The sequence below is a fragment of the Oncorhynchus mykiss genome, chromosome 22 (assembly GCF_057628025.1).
Source record: "Oncorhynchus mykiss isolate SJ-2025 chromosome 22, ASM5762802v1, whole genome shotgun sequence".
Taxonomy (NCBI): domain Eukaryota; kingdom Metazoa; phylum Chordata; class Actinopteri; order Salmoniformes; family Salmonidae; genus Oncorhynchus; species Oncorhynchus mykiss.
The window spans coordinates 2,590,793-2,618,720 of NC_143043.1; the positions used below are offsets into that span (position 1 = coordinate 2,590,793).

Sequence of the window (27,928 nt, forward strand, 5' to 3'; positions counted from 1 at the left end):
TGGGCTACAGGACAATAGGCAAGCAGCTTGGTGAGAAGGCAACAACTGTTGGCGCAATTATTAGAAAATGGAAGAAGTTCAAGATGACGGTCAATCCCCCTCGGTCTGGGGCTCCATGCAAGTTCTCACCTCGTGGGGCATCAATGATCATGAGGAAGGTGAGGGATCAGCCCAGAACTACACGACAGGACCTGGTCAATGACCTGAAGAGAGCTGGGACTACAGTCTCAAAGAAAACCATTAGTACACTACGCCATCATGGATTAAAATCCTGCAGCGCACGCAAGGTCCCCTTGCTCAAGCCAGCGCATGTCCAGGCCCGTCTGAAGTTTGCCATCTGGATGATCCAGAGGAGGAATGGGAGAAGGTCATGTGGTCTGATGAGACAAAAATATAGTTTTTTTGGGGTCTAAACGCCACTCGCCGTGTTTGGAGGAAGAAGAATGAGTACAACCCCAAGAACACCATCCCAACCGTGAAGCATGGAGGTGGAAACATCATTCTTTGGGGATGCTTTTCTGGAAAGGGGACAGGACGACTGCACCGTATTAAGGGGAGGATGGGTGGGGCCATGTATCGCAAGATCTTGGCCAACCATCTCCTTCCCTCAGTAAGAGCATTGAAGATGGGTCGTGACTGGGTCTTCCAGCATGACAACGACCCGAAACACACAGCCAGGGCAACCAAGGAGTGGCTCCTGTAGTGGAAATTTCCTGTATTTACCAAATCATGAGAGTAAACCACACACAAGTCAGAGTTATCATAAAGTCCTTTAATTATATGAGCTCCATCACAACCCTGTGACTCTCAGATTAATTCAGTGTCTATAAATGAATTCTCTGAGAGTGCTTACAAAACAGTTCTTAGTATCATTTATAGCCAAGACACACCCATCTCAACTCACATGACGAATAACAGATCTTAGGAACATTACAAAGGAAGACTTTACTTGAGAGAGGAGTATCCCATAGCCAGACAGCATTGGCTATAAATTATCGTTCAGCTTTGTCTCCTAAACTATGTTATCGCGCTCTTGTTACCACTCAGGACCAAAAACAAAACCTCATCAACAGGCATATATCAAATACACCCCTCCTGGACAAGATCACAGAGACACAGTGACTGGCACACAGACATTGTGGAGCCAAGATATAATTGGTTCCCCCTCAATCACCCCTTCACATGGTTTAAAAGATATGTTTACCAATGAAGACAAGCTTGACCCCTCCCCTCTCTGCAGACCAAGTAACTGAACCCAGGACAGAGAAAGGATAACTGCAAATGGCTACCACTATAATACAACAAGATACATTCTAAATGAGAAGTAACTCACAAGCATATAATGAAAATAAAACATCTTATCTATGTTACCCAACTATTCTGATTAATCTCCAACACTCCGTAAGAAGCCAGTCTCCAAACCTGAACCCAATAGAAAATGTGTTTGGAGGGAGCTGAAAGTCCGTATTGCCCAGCGACAGCCCCGGAACCTGAAGGATCTGGAGAAGGTCTGTATGGAGCAGTGGGCCAAAATCCCTGCTGCAGTGTGTGCAAACCTGGTCAAGAACTACAGGAAGCGTATGATCTCTGTAATTGCAATCAAAGGTTTCTGTACCAAATATTATGTACTGCTTTTCTGATGTATCAAATACTTATGTCATGCAATAAAATGCAAATGAATTACTTAAAAATCATACGTGATTTTCTGGATTTTTGTTTTAGATTCCGTCTCTCACAGTTGAAGTGTACCTATGATAAAAATTACAGACCTCTACATGCTTTGTAAGTAGGAAAATCAGCAGTGTATCAAATACTTGTTCTCCCCACTGTATGTTTTGACTGTGACAGTTCACAATCTAAAGTAACGCCAAGTAATTTAGTCTCCTCAACTTGTTCAACAGCCACACCATTCATTACCATATTCAGCAGATGTCTAGAACTTTTTGATTTGTACCAAATACAATGCTCTTAGTTTTAGAGATGTTCAGGACCAGTTTATTACTGGCCACCAATTCCAAACCAGACCAACTCTTTGTTATGGGTTTTAGTGACTTCATTGCTGTGGTTGCTGATGCGTATATGGTCGTATCACCAGCATACATGGACACACATGCTTTGCTTAATGCCAGTGGCAGGTCATTGGTAAAAATAGAAAAGAGTAGAGTGCCTAGAGAGCTGTCCTGCGGTACACCACACTTTACATGTTTGACATTAGAGACGCTTCCATTAAAGATAACCCTTTGCGTTCTATTAGATGGGTAGCTTTGAATCCACAATATGGCAGAGGTTGAAAAGCCATAACACACAAGTTTTCTCAACAATAAGTTATGGTCAATATTATCAGAGCTGACACTGAAATCTGACAGTACAATTCCCACAGTCGTCTTATTATCAATTTCTTTCAAACTATCATCAGTCATTTGTGTCAGTGCAGTACATGTTGAGTGCCCTTCTCTATAAGCATGCTAAAAGTCTGTTACTTCGAGAAATAGCATTGCATTTGGTCAAACACCATTTTTTCCAACAGTGTGCTAAAAGCTGGCAGCAAGCTGATAGGTCTACTGTTAGAACCAGTAAAGGCCTCTTTACCACTCTTGTGTAGCGGACTGACTTTGGCTTCTCTCCGGGCCTGACGACAGACTTTCCTCTAGGCTTAGATTAAAGATATGAAAGATAGGAGTGGCTATAGAGTCAATTGACAATGCCAGGAGGTTTTTAATTATTGATCGATAACAATTTTACCACCTCTCCCACACTAGCTTTACAAAATTCAACCTGGCTTTTCTTTCATTATTAGTTTGTTTATGCATGAGTACAATTGCTCACTGTTCATTGTTGGCTGTGTTTACACTGGTAGCCGAATTCAGATTTTTTTCCCCCTAGTTGTTATTTTAACCAATCAGATCTGCTCTGAAAAATATCTGATATGATTGTATAAAATACCAATTAGTGTAAAAAATCTAAGAGTTGGGCTGCAGCCCATGTGACAACAGGGAATGGGCTAGCCTGGGAGCCAGATCAGTCTTCTTTTGCAGACTGCAATTAGCCTGTCATCGATGGCTAATTGATGGCTGCTGTTGCCTTTTAAGATGTAAAAAAATAATAATTGCGGCCACTCGTGCTGTAAAACAGTGTAGTTCAAAGTAAACGGCATAAATATATGGCAGTGGTCTGTTTGCATATAGGCCTACTTACAGCTCTGATTGGTTATGGTGCACCGGTCTGTGTAGAGTACAGGCCTGAGTCGTACTCAGTCGTACTGAGCCTGCAATAGAATCTCACTCTGATGCGCTCTGCCTAAAACAAAATGTTTTGCATGCTAAGCCTTGCATAGTTTTTGTTTCATGTTGCATTGAAAGTGGCTAATATTGCATTGATTCGATCACAATTCCCACAGTAAAGGGTAATGTTTATAGTGTTAACTAATGGGGAAAACTTTGAAGGCTGATTTAGTTATTTTGCCTGGCAGTCCCTGGGAGCTGCATGAGTGCTCCCTGCATGCTGGTAGCCTAGAGGGAGCATTGCTCCTAAGTTAGTTGCACATCATATGTGACCGACCGGCTCGATTTGGTCTCATGTAGCAACATTTGAAATGTATAGACTCAGAGCTAGAAAATGGTATATCATACACTACAGTTGAGGAACAATGGGAAAGTAATTCTACTTAGAAAGTTGATAACGATTGGCTCATTCGTCCCCCCTCCTCTGCCCTGTAACTATACCTCAGGTCTTTGCTGTAAATGAGAACGTGTTCTTAGTCAACTCACCTGGTAAAATAACGGATAAAAAAAACACCACTCCACTTTTGAGAAAATGGTCCTTGAATGTTTTGGTACACCTACTGGAGAGCTCTTTGTCTACACCCATTCAGCATCTTTCACACCTTAACCTCTAGCGTCGAGCAATCCCGTATCCGGGAGCGTAATCATAGCCTCAAGCTCATTACCATAACGCAACGTTTCCTATTCATGAAAATTGCAAATGAAATGAAATAAATATATTGAAACACAAGCTTAGCCTTTTGTTAACACTGTCATCTCAGATTTTCAAAATATGCTTTAACCAAAGCTACACAAGCATTTGTGTAAGAGTATTGATAGCCTAGCATAGCATTAAGCCTAGCATTCAGCAGGCAACATTTTCACAATAACAAGAAAAGCATTCAAATAAAATCATTTACCTTTGAAGAACTTGGGTTGTTTTCAATGACGAGACTCTCAGTTAGATGTTCAGTTTTTCCAAAAATATTATTTGTCTAAGAGATCCGTTCATCACGTTTGGCTAAGAAAAAAAACGAAAATGCAGTCACTTACAACGCCAAACTTTTTTCCAAATTAGCTCCATAATATCGACAGAAACATGGCAAACGTTGTTTAGAATCAATCCTCAAGGTGTTTTTCACATATCTATTCAATAATCTATCAGTGGTGGCAGCTGGCTTATCAGAAGAAAACGGAAAAATACTGCAGCTGGAGATTACGCAATAATTGCAACGGAGGACACCAAGCGATCACCTGGTAGATGTAGTCTCTTATGGTCAATCTTCCAATGATATGCCTACAAATACGTCACAATGCTGCAGACACCTTGGGGAAAACGTGGAAAAGGTAAGCTGACTCCTAGCTCCTCCACAGCCATATAAGGAGTCATTGCCATGAGGTTGTTTCAAAAAATGCGGCACTTCCTGATTGTATTTTTATCTGGGTTTTTTCTGTAACATCAGTTCTGTGGCACTCACAGACAATATCTTTGCAGTTTTGGAAACGTCAGTGTTTTCTTTCCAAAGCTGTCAATTATATTCATATTTTCGTGACAAAATATCTTGTTTAAAACGGGAACGTTTTTCATCCAAAAATTAAGAGCGCCCCCTATATCGAAGAAGTTAAGGATTCACATCCTTAACTGACTTGCCTAGTTAAATAAAGGTAACACACACACACACACCTGAACAGGCAGTTAACCCACTGTTCCTAGGCCGTGTTTAACTAGGCAGTTAAGAAGAAATTCTTATTTTCAATGACGGCCTAGGAACAGTGGCCGTTCAGGGGCAGAACGACAGATTTGTACCTTGTCAGCTCTGGGGTTTGAACTTGCAACCTTCCGGTTACTAGTCCAACGCTCTAACCATTAGGCTACCCTGCTGCACTAAACAACCAAAGATTTCAAAAGTAAAGGCTTGTTTATACTACGTCTATCGACAGTTGTCGCAGTAACATCATGAACATTCTTTAATCGTCCAACCTCAAACTTGTCATTGTTGTCATTGTCACTAAACAAAAACCGTCTGCATGACGACAGCAGCATGGTAGTCCAAAATAGCATAACTAGTGTATGTTAACACCAATAAACCCACCCGTTTAAAATGAAATGGTGTATATGTCAACCTAGCAAACTAAAAGCAACCTTTTTGTTTCTAGCTTGTTAGCTGACGAGCCAATTCAAATAATGACCATATCATATAGCTGACATCTATACTTTAGCTAATGTGTCTTCATTATTACAGGAAAATAAACTCTCAACAAGATCATTATTTAATGGCGAGCCAATTACCGAAAATGGCTTACGGTTGTGAGTGTGACAAATAAAAGCACGGCATTCTATCAGATAATTTTTAGCACTAACTAATAATAACTGATGACTTTGCGAACGCTCAACACCTGTTGAATATGGCCGGTGTCAATAACTGTGGGCAAAAAAACTTTATGAAATTGTTGCCAGCAGCACAGTTCATCACCACAGCTCTGGATATCATGAAAACAGCCTAACCAGCTCTGCTAGTGCGAGTAAAATGGTCAGTGAGGCGTTCTCTCATTTGTGTCTGGGAGTAGCTAGCAAGCTAGCCAACGTTATCTTGGGTGCTTGACTGCTGGTGTGAGGTCAGAATGCTCAGAATAACCCTACTCCTTGGCCAAAGCCTCAGGTGTGCACTTTCAACGCTCCGAGAGTGAAACGCTCTGAGCGTGAGCACACTGGCACTCCAGATTAAATTTAAGAACACACCCGTTATATCCTAATTTGACTTTGGTGCAGGTCACGTTCTTCACATTACCGTCACTGGTAAACACATGTCAAATAAAATCGGTTTATTTGTCACATATACAGGTGTAGTGAAATGGTTACTTGCGTAGCGGAGTCTTTTGTGTAGCCTGGTAGGTAGGTAGATAGTTAGCTAAACAATAAACCATAATCCCAACTCATGTTACTACCCTGCAGGAATCTGCAGGTAGCTAACCAACCAGGTTCAATGTTAGCTAGCTAACATTAGGCTATACCTAGCAATGCAAATTGCTCTGAGATAAGACTAGTATTACTACACAGATCATACACGTAACGTTAGAGCCAGCCAGCTAATGTTAGATAGCTAGCTAACAGTACCCTTCAACTTGAAATGAAAATGACTTACTGACAAAATTAGACCGTATAATATCTGAAAATGTAGCTAGACATGGATGGACGTTTCTCCCTCTATCACGGATGCCATGGTTTCCCTCAGTTTGAAGATGTAATCCGGAGACAGGTGTTTTATACAACAGCCTTCTGTGTGTTCACCCTCTGCATATTTTCAATCCAGTTTAAGAATTCTCTCCATCTCCTGAGCTATCATACTCTAATTCCACTATTTTCAAAACTCGGTCCCCCAGAAAGTGGAGAGCAACGCTTTTGCATTTCTGCTACGTGATATCTTTCAAAAGAGCCGCGTTAGAAAGGAATACCTACACATATTTACCATATTTACCAGCTCATGTTATGTTATATAGACAGAAGCGTCTATAATTGAGGTAATAGGTAGGTAGAGTTATTAGAGTGACTATGCATAGATAATAACAGAGTAGCAGCAGCGTTCCAGAGGTGGGGGGGCAATGCAAATAGTCTGGGTAGCCATTGGATTAGCTATTCAGTCTTATGGCTTGGGGGGTACAAGTTATTTAGGAGCCTCTTGGACCTAGACTTGGCACTCCGGTACCGCTTGCCGTGCGGTAGCAGAGAGGACAGTCTGATTAAAGTGGCTGGAGTCAATTTTTAGGGCCTTCCTCTGACACCGCCTGGTATAGAGGTCCTGGATGACAGGAAGCTGAGGTGCTGGGCTGTACGCACTACCCTCTGTAGTGCCTTGCGGTCGGTGGCCCGAGCAGTTGCCATACCAGGCAGTGATGCTCTCGGTGGTGCAGCTGTAGAACCTTTTGAAGATTTGAGGACCCATGCAAAATCTTTTCAGTCTCCTGAGGGGAAGAGGTTTTGTCGTGCCCTCTTAACGACTGTCTTGGTGTGCTTGCACCATGTTAATTTGTTGGTGATGTGGACACCAAGGAACTTGAAGCACTCATCCTGCTCCCCTACAGCCCTGTCGATGAGAATGGGGGTTGTGCTCTTTCCTCCTTTTCCTGTAGTCCACAATCTCCTTTGTCTTGATCACGTTGAGCGAGAGATTGTTGTCCTTGCACCACACGGTCAGGTCTCTGACCCCCTCCCTATAGGCTGTCTCATCGTTGTCGGTGATCAGGTCTACCACTGTTGTCATCAGCAAACTTAATGATGGTGTTTAATTTGTTCCTGGCCGTGCAGTCATGAGTGAACAGGGAGTGAAGGAGGGGACTGAGCATGCACCCCTGAGTGGCCCACGTGTTGAGGATCAGCGTAGCGGATGTGTTGTTTCCTACCCTTACCACCTAGGGGCGGCCCATCAGGAAGTGTAGGATCCAGTTGCGGAGGGAGTGGTTTAGTCCCAGGTTCCTTAGCTTAGTGATGAGCTTTGAGGGCACTATGGTGTTAAAAGCTGAGCTGTAGTCAATGAATAGCATTCTGACATAGGTGTTCCTTTTGTCCAGGTGGGAATGGGCAGTGTGGCGTGTAATAGAGTGATTGCATTGTCTGTGGATCTGTTGGGGCGGTATGCGAATTGGAGTGGGTCTTTCGTATCCGGGAGAATGCTGTTGTGAGCCATGACCACCAGCCTTTCAAAGCACTTCATGGCTACCAATGTGAGTGCTACGGGGTGGTAATTATTTAGACAGGTTAGGAGATATCTGATATCTGATTTTCTCTCTAGATTATTGGCATTGGTCTGTGTGGGGTGTTTGAGCTGATCAAGGAGACTCTGTTCTCCCACCCCTCGCTGTGCCTGCGCAGCCTACAGGCCCTGCTGGACATGCTGCAGGGACAACAACCAGAGGGCTTCCAAACCGAACCTCCTGATGTACTGGGTGAGTACTAGCGCACACATGCTTGGGAAGACTCATGCACATGCTTTCTTTTTTTTTTTTACCTTTTATTTTACTAGGCTAGTCGGTTAAGAACAAATTCTTATTTGCAATGACGGCCTACCCTAGGCAAACCCTGGACAAGGCTTGGCCAATTGTGCGCCGCACTATGGGACTCCCAATCACAGCCGGTTGTGATACAGCCTGGATTTGAACCATGGTGTCTGTAGTGATGCCTCTAGTATTGAGATGCAGTGCCTTAGACCTCTGCGCCAGTCGGGAGCCCAATGCTGGGACTGGGCAGAAAACTGTATTTTTACTATACTGGTATTGACGCACAGACCAGTTTGGATTTTCTTCTTTACATTCTATAACGGTATATCAATGTTTGCTTTGTTGAATGTAATAACAGAGGTGGAACTTCAAAGAATGATGGCAATCGTCTGTTAATGCCAGTTCGAGACTTCTAACAGCTGAGAACGCCTAATGAGCCTCGAGCACACTTTTTTCTTTTTTTTAAACAGGCGGAGATAGACTGTTCATAACAGTTAAACTATTCTACCTTGTTATCTAGCTAATAGATCCAAGTTGCCAAGACTTGAAATATGAAGACTACATTTCAACTCACTAGCATGTGGGCTTGTGCTTGAGAGAGAGTTTGAGTTCATTTTCTTTATTCACCTGTTGCACGAGTTTGGTCATTATTAGTGGATGTGTATTATGCATGGTTCTGGTTACATTAGAGTTTGGTCATTATTAGTGGATGTGTATTATGCATGGTTCTGGTTACATTAGAGTTTGGTCATTATTAGTGGATGTGTATTATGCATGGTTCTGGTTACATTAGAGTTTGGTCATTATTAGTGGATGTGTATTATGCATGGTTCTGGTTACATTAGAGTTTGGTCATTATTAGTGGATGTGTATTATGCATGGTTCTGGTTACATTAGAGTTTGGTCATTATTAGTGGATGTGTATTATGCATGGTTCTGGTTACATTAGAGTTTGGTCATTATTAGTGGATGTGTATTATGCATGGTTCTGGTTACATTAGAGTTTGGTCATTATTAGTGGATGTGTATTATGCATGGTTCTGGTTACATTAGAGTTTGGTCATTATTAGTGGATGTGTATTATGCATGGTTCTGGTTACATTAGTAACAACAGTGACATTTTCATAGACTGACTTGAAAGCCAGATAAGTGATTGCTGCAAACAGGCAGGTTATTTTTATGAAGTATTTGCATTATTAGTGGGCCTTAGGTTTGTAGAAGGCTTATATTTACGAACACACACACACGGTATGTTTTTCACTCCTCGTGAGGCTCTAAAATGAATTTCCTATTTTCCCTAAACATACTCCGTAACCCAACCCCTAAACCTAACTCCTTATGCTAATTGTAACCCTAATTGTAACCCTAAACCATGAGCTTAAAAAATAGCCTTTGTCCTCATGGGGGCATGGGAAATGTCCCCACGAGGGAGAATTTACCATGTTTTACTACTAAATAGACACCCACTCACACGCACTTGTGCAGACATAGGTGTGCACACATATTGCAGACACAGGTATGCACACACATATTACAGACACACAGCCTTTTCTAACCCTCTGTCTCCTCACTACAGAGTCTTTGTTTCACCTGCTGCTGGAGACAACGGTGCGCAGCACAGGGATGAATGACCCCACGGGGCAGGCCCTCACCGCCCTCTCCTGCGCCTGCCTCTTCAGCCTGGTGGTGTCCTGGGGAGACACGGGCAAGACCCTGCAGGCCGTCTCCGCCATCCTCACCAACAACGGCAGTCACACCTGCCAAACTATCCAGGTGAGACAACGTGGCACAACACTAAACGACACAACACACTTCCTATACAACCCAACTGAGGTTAGACACAGGTTAAACCTGCCCCATACCTCTCCATGCATTTAAGTTAACACAGCACACATCCTATACGTACAACCCAACTCACACAGGTTAGACATAGACTATACCTACCCATAGCACCCCATATAGGTGAGACAACACACGCATCCTAGAAGTACGACCCCGCCCCCTCATCCAGATAGATTAGGCGACCTACACTACCGGTCAAAAGTTTTAGAACGCCTACTCCTTCAAAGGTTTTTCTTTTCTTGTTACTATTTTCTACATTGTATAATAATAGTGAAGACATCAAAACTATGAAATAACACATTCATCCAAACTGGTCCTTGCGTTCCATATGGAATCAATCCATCATCCCAAACCATAGCAATTTGGTTGAGATCGGGGGATTGTGGAGGCCAGGTCATCTGATGCAGCACTCCATCACTCTCCTTCATGGTCAAATAGCCCTTCACAGCCTGGAGGTGTGTTGGGTCATTGTCCTGTTGAAAACAAATGATAGTCCCACAAAGCGCAAACCAGGTGGGATGGCGTATAACTGCAGAATGCTGTAGTAGCCATGCTGGTTAAGTGTGCGTTGAATTCTAAATAAATCACAAAGTGTCGCCAGCAAAGCACCCCCACACCATAACACCACCAACTCTATGCTTTACGGTGGGAAATACACATGCGGAGATCATCCGTTCACCCACACCACATCCTTCTCCATCTGACTCTGCCGTTTTGGATTGAGAAACTGACGATACAACAACGCAACAAATACATTGATCATCTCAGCAAGGTTTTACCCGTAGTCGTGGAGCTTGGGGGAAGTGCAACTGAAATGTAACTGAGATGTAGTTGAAATAAACATCTGCATTTTGAAAGAGTTAATTATTTTATGAACAAATACTGTATATGCGTCTACATGCATCTTCCATGGTCCAGCTACAGCTTCTTCTGACAATGTAGAAAAGTGTGCACGCTTGACAGAGAAAGAGCATTGTTTTAAATTGTTACTCTTCTTCATCCTCATCATTCAGTTAATTCAAATTCAATTGTAATTAGGGTTTGCAAAGGGTCAAACATTTTGGTAAATTTCTGAAATTTTTCATGACAATTTCCATAGGATGTTACACTGGAATTTTGCTTAAATTCATCAAAAACGTATCCTATAACAGTGAACCTAGTGAACCTAATGAGATGCTATTGAGCCCACACTACTAAACTGTCTGAGCCAAGGACATGCTTTCAGGTATGTTTTTATTACAATATCGGATGGGGGGAATATATTTTATGACATGCATGATTTTTTTGTTAACTAGTAAATAGTAGCCTACAGCAAAGTGTGTTTAAATCCTTTCTAACTTGTTAACAATTTCTTGTATCATGTATTTTGGGAGAGAGTGGTAAGCAGCCTGAAACTCTGCAAGACTCTGCTTGCAGATGTAAGAGAAGAAATCCGTACTGCCCTGCCCACTTCACTGTTGTATTTCAAAACTGCAGTTTTGTAGCATCAAAAAGCGAAGACTTCTGAAGCCCATACACGTCACAGCGTACATGTTGAACCCCAAGTATGCTGGCAAGAGCATCCTGTCTCGCGCAGAGATCAACAATGCCTATGGTGTCATCGCCTGGATGAGGGAAAGGTTCTTGGCAGTCTAGCGACGTACACTTCCAAGCAAGGGCTTTGGGATGGAGACGCAATATGACAGTCGTGCCAACATAACTCATCAGCCACCTGGTGGAAGGGACTTTGTGGATCTGAGGCTCTTTCCTGTTGTCTCCATCATCCTCCAAATCCCACCAACATCAGCCGCCACGAAGCACAACTAGTCCTTGTTTGGGAATGCACACACAACAGGCCGACCAATACAAGGGTTGAAAAATTGGTGGCTATCTGGGCAAATTTGAGTGTCTTTGAGCCTGACAATGAGCCATCCTCAACAAGGTTGGAAAGTGACAGTCAAGCTGAGGCCTCAGAGCCTGATGTTCAAGAGGTGGATATTGACGTCCAGGGAGAAGACATGGACGCCTGAGAGGAAGACAACCAAAGTTAAGCATGCTCAAGTTTTCAGTTTGTCTTATTTCTTGTTTGTTTCACAATAAAAAATATTTTGCATCTTCATAGTGTTGTGTAATAAATATATTTTAATTCCAGGTCGTAAGGCAACAAATTAGGAAAAATGCCAAGGGAGGGTGAATGCTTTCGCAAAGCAACGTATGTTGATAACGTTTTTGGGAGATGCGATGGATCATTCAATTTTCTCTTTTGTTGTTCAGTGAAATCATCCAATGTGAAGAGTCAATTCATGTAATTCAAGTTCAATTTGTGACTAAATTGTTTTTTTATTCATACTGTAAGGATTTAATTATGTCTACATATGATAAGGTTTCTGTTTCCATATATTGTAAATATATCCAATACAAAAAACATCTATATTTAAATGGTATTAATTTGTGTATATATTCCCCTCTAATTCCCATATACCCATACCTTAATTGTAATACATTTTGTCACTCCCATAGCAAAGTTTAAAAGCAGACGGATTTGTGAAATTGCTTTATTAGACCTTTTTCTGTTGCATGAGGTTTGGTGATTACAGAATCGGTAGGATATTAAATAAACACTGAACTAGGCAACAGAAGCAGGAACATCACTCTACTCATTCCTGGCTTTCGTTAAAAATAAGTTGTATTATAATGCAGAGTTAGACACATTGCTTGATATTGAGTTAGAAATGTACAACTTTATAGTACTTAAGCATCGGAAACATTGCAAGTTGGCCCTTTTTTGGCATTAAGCTACACTTTACAATCGGACTCAACTCTGACTGACCCGCAGCATCTATCGGTAGTCTAAACTGTAGCACAAATTGCGGGATTGTTCACACCTAGCTGAGCTATTAGACTATCCTTGTCTAATTTAATGGAGGTGTGAATGTTTCAGTCACTCTCTCCTATCGCAGTCCTATTTCAGTCACTCTCTCCTATCGAGTCCTGCGTCATGCAAGTAAATCAGCTGCCAGCTTGTGGATCTTGTTGATTTCCTCTTGCTTTTAGAGGTCTACTGTCCACCTGGTAATTGTGTGGTTCCAAATGATAGTGTCACCTTCAGATAGATGTGTGGTTTCAGGGAGAAGCCAGCTGTGAGCCTGCGACCAGACACAGTCGATAAAGAGTCACCTTCAGATGGATGTGTGGTTTCAGGGCGAAGCCAGTGTGACTCACCACCTGGATTCGGTCTTATGTACCAACATTTGAAATAGTGTTTTTTTTTTTTACATTAGAAAAAAGGACTCAGAGCTACAAAATGGTATAGCATACATTGCATTTGAGGAACAATGGGAAAGTATTTCTGCTTTGAAAGTTGATCAACTTGTAAAATCGCCTTTTGAATGTTTTGCTATCTAGTGAAGAGCTCCTCTTTGTCTACACTCATTCAGCATTAGCCCCACCAATCTTGTTTCTCTCTTAAAGAGCCCATTTGACGCTCTGGCCGGTGAATTGTTTACGTCTGGATAGCATGAAAACAGCTGAACCAGCTCTGCTGGCAACAATTTCATTAAGCTTTTTTGCAGACGTTTACTGACACCGGCCATATTAGCTAGTTAAACAATGAGCAGTGTCAACAATAGGAGCTAACAACCATGTTCAATGTTAGCTAGCTAACATTAGGCTCTAACTTGAACAGCACACGGCTCTGGGAAACTAATAATAATGTCAGCTAGGGAGCCAGCCAGCTAACATTAGCTAGCTAGCTAGCTAACAGTACACTTTAGCATAAGACGTATAGCTAGCTTGGTAAACAAAGTGTAAGTTCACACACGTCACAACATTAGCTAACGTTAGCTAGTTAAACAACAATGAACAGTGCCACAGTGCTGGAAGCTAACCAACCATGTTTAATGTTAGCTAACTAGAACAGCAAACGGCTCTGGAAACAAATTATATCAGCTAGGGAGCCAGCCAGCTAACGTTGCTAGCTAGCTAACAGTACACTTTAGATTGAAATGAAACCACTTTGTCAAAATTAGAAAACGTGTAATATCAGAAAAGGTAGCTAGCTATCTTACCTATATACATCATCGTGCATGGACGCGTCTCCCTGTCAGGAATGTCATGCCACGGTAGCCCTTAGTTTGAAGACGTAATCCGGAGACAGGTGTTTTCTCCATCTCTTTAGCTATCATACTCTAATTCCGCTAATTTAAAAACTTGATCCTCCAGAAAGTAAAAAAAAAAAGCAGAGTTCGACAGAATTATCCACGCAGACTGACGAGCTTCTATGGCAGACCAATTCGAACTCCTCTCTCGGCATGTTCAGCCCACTCATTATCTCAGCCAATCCTGGCTAGTGGGAAGGTTGCTCGCTTTCTCTGTGGCTTAACCAACAATTGTATTTACTGATTGGATACAAGTTTGTTATTAAGACACATGAAAGTTCACATAGTCAAGAAGGCATTTCAGCCAAAAAACGCATTTTAATAAAAACATTTTTTTTTACTTTCAAACGGCTCTCCTGTGAAGTTGTGACTTGCTGTGACATACACCTAGTTTCCTGAATCGGGTCACATAATTGTCTAATATTAGATGGCTCTTTAAAACGTCTTCAGAATCGGTGGGTCCCCTGCGGGACGTTGAGCTAACATAGGCAATTTGCATGAGGTTGTAAGTAACAAGAACATTTCCCAGGACATAGACATATCTGATATTGGCAGACAGCTTAAATTATTGCTATCTAACTGCACTGTTAAACAAACACTCAAACAGGCAACAGAAGTAGGATCGGTCTTATTTTTGAAAATACATTGATGTTTTAAAAAGCGATGCACATTTAACAGTTAGGTTATTGATTATAGGCCTAATTAAGTTCAGGTTTCCTCTCTCCTCACTTTTTGTAGGCAATAAGGCAAAGGCATTTTTCAAATTTCCTCATTCTGCTGCTGCCTCCGGCATTGTTCTCAACACCAACATGTTGGTTAATCTTGCTATTATGCACACAGCAACATGGTCTAGGAAAAGGCTCCAATTCAACAGTGCACTGATGTGCTTCCAAACTGTGATAAAAATTAGACCTCTACATGCTTTGTAAGTAGGAAAACCTGCACAATCGGCAGTGTATCAAATACTTGTTCTCCCCACTGTATATGAAATGTATTAATTACACCGTTTGATTGTTGCAGTCAAAATGACTGCTCATTAGTTTGAAGGTGGGTTCCATCGAGGCCCAGCAGTTTGTCTCCTCCCCTTCTACACTGATTGAAGTAGATTTAACAAGTGACATAAGGGATCATAGCTTTCACGTGTATTCACCTCTGTCTGTCTGTCATGGAAAGAGCAGGTGTTCTTAATGTTTTGTACACTCAGTGTACAAAGGTTAATTTAACAGTAAAATAAGACGATGCATAAAAAAATTTAAGCTGTGAATGCCTCAAACTAGTTCACCAAGTTATGTTGTTACTGTGTGACTGGCATGCTAGCTGCTAGCATGAAAAACCCATATTTCAAATTGGCAAGAAATAGTAATTAATGCAATGAAATATGCTATAATGTGATGATAGTTCAGAAAAGAATTCTAAAGACTTTATCTGCGGGCCACTAGTGGGAATTTACACACTGTCAATAACTTCGGAATAAAACATGCAGATGAATTGGTTGAAACATTAAACAGTAAAGTTATTATAAATAAAAAAATAAAAAAATATAGAAGTGGGCTTAATAGGTAAGTTTTCCCAGCTAATTGTTTTTCAAGTATAATAACACCAAAGGGCTGTATCGCCACTACAAACATCCCTAATTGCCCACACCTATGCACAATCAACACTAGACAAGACTTCCTGGCAGAGCGTTATTTCTATCCCAATCCTTGCCCCAACCTGTGCATGAACTAGGGACACTGAACACATCTGTGTGAGGACCTTTTCAAGGAAGAATGTGTTAGTTTCTTATGATTCTATGCATCATTTTTTAATTTTCTTAATTGTTTTATATTTTTTTGCTTGCTTACAAATATATGTTATCTATTTATTTCTACTAAGTTTTGTAACTTTCCCCAGGTTGTTGCTGTAAATGAGAATGTATTCTGTCAACTCACCTGGTAAAATAAGGAATAAATTAAACATCAACAACTGTCACACATGAATCATTGTTAGCTATCGCTCCATAAAATCCGTAGAAGGGAAATGACTACTTCCAAGGTCTCAGAGAGATGAAGTCGCCAAGTGAATGCTACTAGCGTGCACCTCAAACTAGCTAGCCATTTCACATCGGCTACAAAGCACATTTTACACGTTTCGTAAACTAACATCTTACTTGCAGCTCCTTCCTAACAACAGAGAGAGAAAAAGAGAAACAATAGAAAAATAATAAGGAATAAATACACAATGAGGCATTATAACTTGACATTATACGATATGCAGGGGTACGAGGTAATTGAGGTAAATATGTACATATAAGTAGGGATAAAGTGACTAGGCATCAGGATAGACAAACAGTAACCGCAGCGTATGTGATGGGTCAAAAGAGTTAGTTCAAAAGGGGTCAATGCAGATAGTAAAATAGTTAACCAATAGCTACCCAGACTAAATATTTAGCAGTTTAGCAGGGGCACAGAGCTGTGTTTAAATAGTACTTATTTTCTTTCAAATACTTTTGAGTATTTGCTTGAGCCTGCCTGGAGAGCCAGATACACTACCGGTCAAAGGTTTTAGAACATTCAAGGGTTTTTCTTAATTTTTTACAATTTTATACATTTGTAGAATAATAGTGAAGATATCAAAACTATGTAATGTTATTTAACTTGGCAAGTCAGTTAAAACATTCTTATTTACAATGACGGCCTAGGAACAGTGGGTTAACTACAGTGCCTTGCGAAAGTATTCGGCCCCCTTGAACTTTGTGACCTTTTGCCACATTTCAGGCTTCAAACATAAAGATATAAAACTGTATTTTTTTGTGAAGAATCAACAACAAGTGGGACATAATCATGAAGTGGAACGACGTTTATTGGATATTTCAAACTTTTTTAACAAATCAAAAACTGAAAAATTGGGCGTGCAAAATTATTCAGCCCCTTTACTTTCAGTGCAGCAAACTCTCCAGAAGTTCAGTGAGGATCTCTGAATGATCCAATGTTGAACTAAATGACTAATGATGATAAATACAATCAACATGTGTGTAATCAAGTCTCCGTATAAATGCACCTGCACTGTGATAGTCTCAGAGGTCCGTTAAAAGCGCAGAAAGCATCATGAAGAACAAGGAACACACCAGGCAGGTCCGAGATACTGTTGTGAAGAAGTTTAAAGCCGGATTTGGATACAAAAAGATTTTCCCAAGCTTTAAACATCCCAAGGAGCACTGTGCAAGCGATAATATTGAAATGGAAGGAGTATCAGACCGCTGCAAATCTACCAAGACCTGGCCGTCCCTCTAAACTTTCAGCTCATACAAGGAGAAGACTGATCAGAGATGCAGCCAAGAGGCCCATGATCACTCTGGATGAACTGCAGAGATCTACAGCTGAGGTGGGAGACTCTGTCCATAGGACAACAATCAGTCGTATATTGCACAAATCTGGCCTTTATGGAAGAGTGGCAAGAAGGAAGCCATTTCTTAAAGATATCCATAAAAAGTGTCATTTAAAGTTTGCCACAAGCCACCTGGGAGACACACCAAACATGTGGTAGAAGGTGCTCTGGTCAGATGAAACCAAAATTGAACTTTTTGGCAACAATGCAAAACGTTATGTTTGGCGTAAAAGCAACACAGCTCATCACCCTGAACACACCATCCCCACCGTCAAACATGGTGGTGGCAGCATCATGGTTTGGGCCTGCTTTTCTTCAGCAGGGACAGGGAAGATGGTTAAAATTGATGGGAAGATGGATGGAGCCAAATACAGGACCATTCTGGAAGAAAACCTGATGGAGTCTGCAAAAGACCTGAGACTGGGACGGAGATTTGTCTTCCAACAAGACAATGATCCAAAACATAAAGCAAAATCTACAATGGAATGGTTCAAAAATAAACATATCCAGGTGTTAGAATGGCCAAGTCAAAGTCCAGACCTGAATCCAATCGAGAATCTGTGGAAAGAACTGAAAACTGCTGTTCACAAATGCTCTCCATCCAACCTCACTGAGCTCGAGCTGTTTTGCAAGGAGGAATGGGAAAACATTTCAATCTCTCGATGTGCGAAACTGATAGAGACATACCCCAAGCGACTTACAGCTGTAATCGCAGCAAAAGGTGGCGCTACAAAGTATTAACTTAAGGGGGCTGAATAATTTTGCACGCCCAATTTTTCAGTTTTTGATTTGTTGAAAAAGTTTGAAATATCCAATAAATGTCGTTCCACTTCATGATTGTGTCCCACTTGTTGTTGATTCTTCACAAAAAAATACAGTTTTATATCTTTATGTTTGAAGCCTGAAATGTGGCAAAAGGTCGCAAAGTTCAAGGGGGCAGAATACTTTTGCAAGGCACTGTACCTTGTTCAGGGGCAGAACGACAAATTTTTACCTTGTCAGCTCGGGGATTCGACCTAGCAACCTTTCGGTTACTGGCTCAACACTCTAATCACTAGGCTACCTGCCGCCCCAAAGCATTCCAGGTAAATAAATAACACACATGGAATCATGTAGTAACCAAAAAAAGTGTTAAACAAATCCAAATATCTTTTATATTTGAGATTCTTCAAAGTAGCCACCATTTGCGTTCTCTCAACCAGCTTCACCTGGAATGCTTTTCCAACAGTCTTGAAGGAGTTCTCACACATGCTGAGCACTTGTTGGCTGCTTTTCCTTCACTCCGACACATCCCAAACCATCTCAATTTGGTTGAGGTCGGGAATTGTGGAGGTCAGGTCATCTGATGCAGCACTCAATCACTCTCTTTCTTGGTCAAATAGACCTTACACAGCCAGGAGGTGTGTTGTGTCATAGTCTTGTTGGAAAAACAAATGATAGTCCCACTAATCCCAAACCACTGACACGGTCGCCAGGTGTACTGTGTTTCTTCCAACACATTGGTGCGGCTCGCTTCTGGGTTAAGTGGGCATTGTGTCAAGAAGCAGTGCGACTTGGCTGGGTTGTGTTTCTGAGGACGCACTGCTCTTGACCTTCCGCTCTCACGAGTCCGTACAGGAGTTGCAGAGGTGGGACAAGTGTAACTACCAATTGGATACAATTTCCAAAACTAAAGCATTGTATTTGGGACCATTTATTCACTAAACCCTAAACCTCAACTTCATCTTGTAATGAATCATGTGGAAATTTAGCAAGTTGAGGTCACTGAACTACTTGGAGTAACCCTGGATTGTAAACTGTCATGGTCAATACATATTGATACAACAGTAGCTAAGATGGGGAGAAGTCTGTCCATAATGAAGTGCTGCTCTGCCTTATTACACTATCAACAAGGCAGGTCCTACAGGCCCTAGTTTTGTCGCACCTAGACTACTGTTAATTCAGGTGCCACAAAAAGGGACTTGGGAAATCGCTATTGGATCTGTACAGGGCAGCATGGCTGGCCCTTAAAAATACACAGAGAGCCCTGAGGCCTACATAGGCATTTTTGTTTTTAATGGAATAGAAACTAGAGGTCGACCGATTTATGATTTTTCAATACCGATACCGATTATTGGAGGACCAAAAAAAGCCGATACTGATTAATCGTCCGATTTTTATTTTATTTGTAATAATGACAATTACAACAATACTGAATTAACACTTATTTTAACTTAATTTAATACATCAATAAAATCAATTTAGCCTCAAATAAATAATGAAACCTGTTCAATTTGGTTTAAATAATGCAGAAACAAAGTGTTGGAGAAGAAAGTAAAAGTGCAATATGTGCCATGTAAGAAAGCTAACGTTTAAGTTCCTTGCTCAGAACATGAGAACATATGAAAGCTGGTGGTTCCTTTTAACATGATTCTTCAATATTCCCAGGTAAGAAGTTTTAGGTTGTAGTTATTATAGGGCTATTTCTCTCTCTACCATTTCTATTTCATTAACCTTTGACTATTGGATGTTCTTATAGGCACTTTATTATTGCCAGTGTAACAGTATAGCTTCCGTCCCTCTCCTCGCTCCTACCTGGGCTCGAACCAGCAACACAACGACAACAGCCACCCTCGAAGCAGCGTTACCCATCACTCTACAAAAGCTGTGGCCCTTGCAGAGCAAGGGGAACAACTACTAAAAGTCTCAGAGCGAGTGACGTTTGAAACGCTATTAGCGCGCACCCCGCTAACTAGCTAGCCATTTGTCATCGGTTACACCAGCCTAATCTCGGGAGTTGATAGGCTTGAAGTCATAAACAGTTGCTGGCAATTGCACGAAAGTGCTGTTTGAATGAATGCTTACAAGCCTGCTGTTGCAGATGATAGGCTCCGGAAACTATCATCTCGAAAACCAAATGTTTATTCTTTCAGTGAAATACGGAACCGTTCCGTATTTTATCTAACGGGTGGCATCCATAAGTCTAAATATTCCTGTTACATTGCACAACCTTCAATGTTATGTCATAATTACGTAAAAGTCTGGCAAATTAGGCGGCCCAAACTGTTGCATATACACTGACTCTTCGTGCAATGAACGCAAGAGAAGTGTCACAATTTCACCTGGTTAATATTGCCTGCTAACCTGGCTTTCTTTGAGCTAAATATGCAGGTTTAAAAATATCTACTTCTGTGTATTGATTTTAAGAAAGGCATTGATGTTTATGGTTAGGTACACATTGGAGCAACGATACGCTCCGCATCGATTATATGCAACGCAGGACACGCTAGATAAACTAGTAATATCATCAACCATGTGTAGTTGACTAGTGATTATGATTGTTTTTCATAAGATACGTTTAATGCTAGTTAGCAACTTACCTTGGCTTACTGCATTCGCGTAACAGGCAGGCTCCTCGTGTAGTGCAATGAGAGGCAGGTGGTTAGAGCGTTGGACTATTTAACTGTAAGGTTGCAAGATTGAATCCCCCGAGCTGATTTAAAATCTGTTGTTCTGCCCCTGAACAAGGCAGTTAACCCACTGTTCCTAGGCCATCATTGAAAATAAGAATGTGTTCTTAACTGACCTGCCTAGTTAAATAAAGGTAATAAAAAATATAAATAAATGGCCAAATAGGTGTCCAAATATACTGATTTCTGATTATGAAAACTTGAAATCGGCTCTTATTAATCAGTCTACCTCTAATAGAAACACCATAATATTAAGGAACATTAATACCAAAAATTTTAGTCTCTAGTACAGCCAATATTTAAAACGGTCAACTGCATTTGTGAATTCAATCGCTGTAGCCGAGATGTTGCGGTTTATTCATTGTTAAATTAAATGCTTCCTTTATTTAGTTGAACTAAAATGCTTGACTGTATTTAAAGACATGGATGATTTGTATGCTGTGTGATGTCATGCACAGATTAATCATTGATTGATATACTTACTGTATATTGTAGTAGTTCTTTATGCCAATAAGTAAGTTACGCTAAAACATCTACAGTAAACAGGACTCTTAGGCCTACAGCTGTGTCATTTCATTAACTGCTCAAAGATGCCCTCTAGTGGTCAAACTAGCATTAATGGCAACAATTGCTGACTGTAAAATATGACGTTAAGCATGCTAACATGCCATACAATTACGCCTCAAGTTGTGCTGCAGTATGACTCCACTTTTAAAGGAAGAACCACTGTACATTTTAAAGAGAGCATTGGTTTTAGGAATAGGGAATGTTTTTCCTAAACAAATTAAGGATTTTGGTTACAGAACTTTTCAGTCAGCTTCGTACCACCCTGCATCCACCTGCTGGCTTGCCTCTGAAGCTAAGATTGGTTGGTCCTGGTCAGTCCCTGGATGGAGACCTGATGCTGCTGGAAGTGGTGTTGTAGGGCCAGTAGGAGGCACCCTTTCCTATGGTCGATTTAAAAATAAAAAATAAATATCCCAATGCCCCAGGGCATCTTGCCGATGGGACGTTAAATTGGTGTCCTGACTCTCTCTGTGGTCACTAAAGATCCTATGGCACTTAACGTAAGAGTAGGGTGTTAATCTCATTAATCCTGTTAATCCCATGTCATTTACAAAATAGCCTCCAATACCCTACTCAACAAATTGGATGCAGTCTATCACCATGCAATCTGTTTTGTCACCAAAGCCCCATATACTACCCACCATTGCGACCTGTACGCTCTCGTTGGCTGGCCCTCGCTTCATACTCGTCGCCAAACAAACTGTCTCCATGTCATCTACAAGACCCTGCTAGGTAAAGTCCCCCCTTATCTCAACTCGCTGGTCACCATAGCATCACCCACCTGTAGCACGCGCTCCAGCAGGTATATCTCTGGTCACCCCCAAAACCAATGATTTCTTTGTCCGCCTTTCCTTCCAGTTCTCTGCTGCCAATGACTGGAACGAACTACAAAAAACTCAACTGGAAACACTTCCTCACTAGCTTTAAGCACCAGCTGTCAGAGCAGCTCACAGATTACTGCACCTGTACATAGCCCACCTATAATTTAGCCCAAACAACTCTTTCCTCTTTCCCTACTGTATTTATTTTATTTATTTATTTTGCTCCTCTGCACCCCATTATTTTTATTTCTACTTTGTACATTCTTCCACTGCAAATCTACCATTCCAGTGTTTTACTTGCTATATTGTATTTACTTTGCCACCATGGCCTTTTTTTGCCTTTACCTCCCTTATCTCACCTCATTTGCTCACATCGTATATAGACTTGTTTATACTGTATTGTTGACTGTATGTTTGTTTTACTCCATGTGTAACTCTGTGTCATTGTATGTGTCGAACTGCTTTGCTTTATCTTGGCCAGTGTAATTGTAAATGAGAACTTGTTCTCAATTTCCCTACCTGGTTAAATAAAGTAAAGTAATAAAATAAAAATAAAGTAATAAAATCCTGGTGTCCTGGCTAAATTATAAAATCTGTCCCTCATACCATCATGGTCACCAAATCATCCCCAGCTTACAATTGGATTGTTCATCCACCCTTTTCTCCCATGTAACTATTCCCCAGGTCGTTGCTGTAAATGAGAATGTGTCCAGTCAACTTACCTGGTAAAATAAGGGGGAAAAAGTTCAATGGCTGTAATTATGTTGTAGCTTCAGCAGCACGGACAGAGGAATAAACACTTTGATCTGTGGTGGTTGCTGCAGCAGGGAGGAGAGAGCGACAATGGGTGCTAGTCAGTCACTCACTGTCTTTATTTTTACACAACGCACAAAGTCTGAGTCTGGCCCAGCACAATCAAATTAATTTCTGTTCGGAGTCCCTCTCGTCATTTGTGCGTCTTAATTATTTAATCAAACTGTGTGCTTAAAGCAATAGACAAGCTCAGTGAATATAAACTCAGCAACAAAAAAAAATCCCTTTTTCAGGACCATATCTTTAAAAGATCATTTGTAAAAATCCAAGTAACTTGATCTTCATTGTAAAGGGTTTAAACATTGTCTCTCATGCTTGTTCAATGAACTGTAAACAATGAATGCACCTGTGGAACGGTCTTTAAGACGCTAACAGCTTAAACTGTAGGCAATTAAGGTCACTTATGAAAACTCAGGACACTAAAGAGGCCTTTCTACTGACTCTGAAAAACACCAAAACAAGGATAACCAGGGTCCCTGCTCATCTGTGTGAACGTGCCTTAGGCATGCTGCAACAAGGCATGAGTACTGCAGATGTGGCCAGGGCAATAAATTGCAATGCCACACTGTGAGATGCCTAAGACAGCGCTACAGGGAGACAGGACAAACTGCTGATCGTCCTTGCAGTGGCAGACCACGTAACAACACCTGCACAGGATCGGTACATCCGAACATCATACCTGTGGGACAGGTACAGGATGGCAACAAAAACTGCCCGAGTTACAGCAGGAATGCACAATCCCTCCATCAGTGCTCAGACTATCCGCAATAGGCTGAGAGAGGCTGGACTGAGGGCTTGTAGGCCTGTTGTAAGGCAGGTCCTCACCAGACATCACCCCCTATGGGCACAAACCCACCGTCGCTGGACCAGACAGGACTGGGAAAAGTTATCGTCACTGACGAGCCGTGGTTTTGTCTCACTAGGGGTGATGGTCGGATTCACGTTTATCGTTGAAGGAATGAGCGTTACACCGAGGCCTGTACTCTGGAGCGGGATGGATTTGGAGGTGGAGTGTCTGTCATGGTCTGGGGCGGTGTGTCACAGCATCATCAGACTGAGCTTGTTGTCATTGCAGGCAATCTCAATGCTGTGTATTACAGGGAAGACATCCTCCTCCCTCATGTGGTACCCTTCTTGCAGGCTTGTCCTGACATGACCCTCCAGCATGACAATGCCACCAGCCATACTGCTCAATCTGTGCGTGATTTCATGCACAACAGGAATGTTAGTGTTCTGCCATGGCCAGAGAAGAGCCCGGGTCTCAATCCCATTGAGCACATCTGGGACCTGTTGGATTGGAGGGTTAGGGCCATTCCCCCCAGAAATGTCCGGGAACTTGCAGGGGCCTTGGTGGAAGAGTGGGGTAACATCTCACAGCAAGAACTGGCAAATCTGGTGCAGTCCATGAGAAGGAGACGCACAGCAGTACTTAATGCAGCTGGTGGCCACACCAGATAGTGACTGTTACTTTTGGTTTTGACCCTCCCGTTTGTTCAGGGACACATTATTCCATTTCTTTTTAGTCACATGTCTGTGGAACTTTCTTTTTTTGCTGACTTTAGTTGAATTGATTAAAACACATAGGATGTGTGAATATATGGAAAAATACACGTTTAACAATGCAGACCAATCGATTGGTCGAAAGAACAGACGACTCTTGGTCGACCAAGATACATTTTTTGGGGAGACAAGCCTAAAATGGTCGCACTCTGGAGCCCTGATTTTAAACCAGACCTTTCTACAAAACACTCCACACTTAAAGCAGCCAAAACGGTCCTTTCATTTTCTCTTCTAGTTAATTTCCATGAATTCTTAATCTTTATTCTTCCCTCACCTTCGTCCCAGGTGCCGACCATTCTGAACGCGCTACAGAGGAGCGTGCAGGCTGTGCTGGTGGGCAAGATCCAGATCCAAGATTGGTTCGGCAACGGCATCAAGCGGGCGGCACTGATGAGCAAGTGGGTACTGAAGGAGGTGACCGTCAATGAGGATGAGCGCTGCCTGCTGCAGACCGACGGCTCTTTCCTCTACCTGCTCTGCAAGGATGGCCTCTACAAAGTGGGCTCCGGCTACAGTGGCACCGTCAGGGTAGGTAGGGTGGGATGACATGTGGGTGTCTACTTGAGTGCTTTTTTCAAGTGTGATTTATTACACTCATATAGCAGTCAATACAAACTAATCCATAAGCATACAAGATACACATGACGTCAAGCAAAGAGGCACTGCGTTTGAAGGTAGGCCTTGAAATACATCCATAGGTACACCTCCAATTGACTCAAATGATGTCAATGAGCCTATCAGAAGCTTCTAAAGCCATGAAATCATTTTCTGGAATTTTCCAAGCTGTTTAAAGGCACGGTCAACTTAATGTACGTAAACTTCTGACCCACTGGAATTGGTACAGTGAATTATAAGTGAAATAATCTGTCTGTAAACAATTGTTGGAAAAATGACTTGTGTCATGCACAAAATAGATGTCCTAACCGACTTGCCAAAACTAGTTGAAAAATTAATTTTAATGACCTAAGTGTATGTAAACTTCCGACTTCAACTGTGACCCTGCTCCTCACCTAACCCCAAACTGTGTATATATTATTTGTGTGTGTGTGTGTGTGTGTGTGTGTGTGTGTATCTATGTTAATCAATAATGTACTGCGGTCTTAAAGCTACTCATTAATCAATGAGCAGAAATATGGCATTGGTGACCCTCCTTTATCGTTCAGTTCTAGACTTTGGTGTAGTCGGTTTGTTATGGCTACTGGTGTTCCTGCTTGTCACTGTGATTTGGTCAGGGGTTCCAAGACTGTAACTACCAATTGGACATCATGAAAAAGGGTTGAAAGTATTACACAAAAAGTCAATTGCAATTTATTGTCGAATGAGCGGTTGTTCATGTTCAAAGTATAAGCATTTCCATGAGTGTAGTGTTTTTATGGGGTCCACCCGCTCTGGAGCTGGCCCCACCCCTTTGTCGACCAAGCCGTCATACCGGCTTAGCCCACTAGGGATTTTCAGTGTATCATGTCAGTAACCAATGAATAACTAGTCTGTGTGTGTGTGTAATTCTGTGATTGATTAGTTAGTAAATCAATAATTGAGCTAATTTGTATATCGATGATTTATGATGCTAGGTATCGTGCTGATATCCAAGGGTTTGCAAAGCTCAGGAATGAGACTGATGTAATAATACATTAATAGAAGACTGTAATTGCTAAGATAATAAAATAGCTGAAGCGTTACATTTGGGAAATTGCAACTCTATAAACATTTTCAAATGGTGCCCCAACTTCCTAGTTAATTACAATTCCGTGATTCATTTAATAATTACACACAGAGAATTTATTTGATAATATAAGTTCCCCAAGCACACAGTTGCCTCTTCTTAAATGGAAGAATTTTGAACCTCCAAGACTCTTCTTAGAGCTGGCCGCCCGGCCAAACTGAGCAATCGGGGGAGAAGGGCCTTGGTCAGGGAGGTGAGCAAGAACCCGATAGTCCCTCTGACAGAGCTCCAGAGTTCCTCTGTATAGATGGGAGAACTTTCCAGAAGGACAACCATCCCTGCTGCTCTCCACCAATCAGGCCTTTATTGAAGTGGCCAGATGGAAGCCACTCCTCAGTAAAAGGCACATGACAGCCCGCTTAGAGTTTGCCGAAAGGCACTTAAAGGACTCTCAGAACATGAGACACAAGAGTCGATGGTCTGATGAAACCAAGATTGAACTCTTTGGCCTGAATGCCAAGCGTCACATCTGGAGGAAACCTGGCACCATCCTTACGGTGAAACATGTTTGTGGCAGTATCATGCTATGGGGATGTTTTTCAGCGGCAGGGACTGGGAATCTAGTCATGATTGAGGGAACGATGAATGGAGCAAAGTACAGAGATCCTTAATGAAAACCTGCTCCAGAGTTCTCATGATCTCGACTGGGGAGAAGGTTCATGTTCCAACAGGACAATGACCCTAAGCACACAGCCAAGACAAAGCAGGAGTGGCTTCGGGACAAGTCTCTGAATGTCCTTGAGTGACCCAGCCAGAGCCCGAACCCCATCGAACATCTCTGAAGGGACCTGAAAATAGCTGTGCAGTGACGGTCCCCATCCAACCTGACAGAGCTTGAGAGGATCTGCAGAGAAGAATGGGAGAAGCTCCCCAAATACATGTGTGCCAAGCTTGTAGCGTCATACGCAAGAAGACTCTAGGCTGTAATCGCTGGCAGAGATGCTTCAATAATTTACTGAGCAAAGGCTCTGAATGCTATTTTATTTTTTATAAAATAAAAAAAAACTTGTTTGTGCTTTGTCATTATGGGGTATTGTGTGTAGATTGATGAGGGTGAAAAAACGATTTAATACATTTTAGAATAATACTGTGATAGACAATTCTATCACAGTGCCACCCGTTTTGTCACCAAAGCCCCATATACCACCCACCACTGCGACCTGTATGCTCGAGTCGGCTGGCCCTCGCTTCATATTCGTCACCAGACCCACTGGCTCCAGGTCATAAGTCTTTGCTATGTAAAGCTCCGCCTTATCTCAGCTCACTGTTCACGATAACAACACCCACCCCTAGCACACGCTGGTCATCCCCAAAACCAACACCTACTTTGGCCGCCTTTCCTTCCAGTTTTCTGCTGCCAATGACGGAACGAATTGCAAAAATCACTGAAGTTTGAGAC

General features: G+C 41.8%; 1 protein-coding gene across 20 annotated transcripts in view; it reads left to right on the forward strand.

Annotated features, from left to right (window-relative positions):
• mycbp2 (MYC binding protein 2) overlaps window positions 1-27,928 on the forward strand; it is a 316,135-nt gene that overhangs the window by 45,689 nt on the left and 242,518 nt on the right. For all 20 annotated transcript variants that reach the window (XM_090215106.1, XM_090215110.1, XM_090215108.1 and 17 more), the window contains exons 4-6: window positions 8,048-8,201; window positions 9,829-10,025; window positions 25,092-25,334. In XM_090215106.1, coding sequence (XP_090071232.1) covers window positions 8,048-8,201; window positions 9,829-10,025; window positions 25,092-25,334 — 594 coding nt within the window. The remainder of the gene's footprint in view (window positions 1-8,047; window positions 8,202-9,828; window positions 10,026-25,091; window positions 25,335-27,928) is intronic.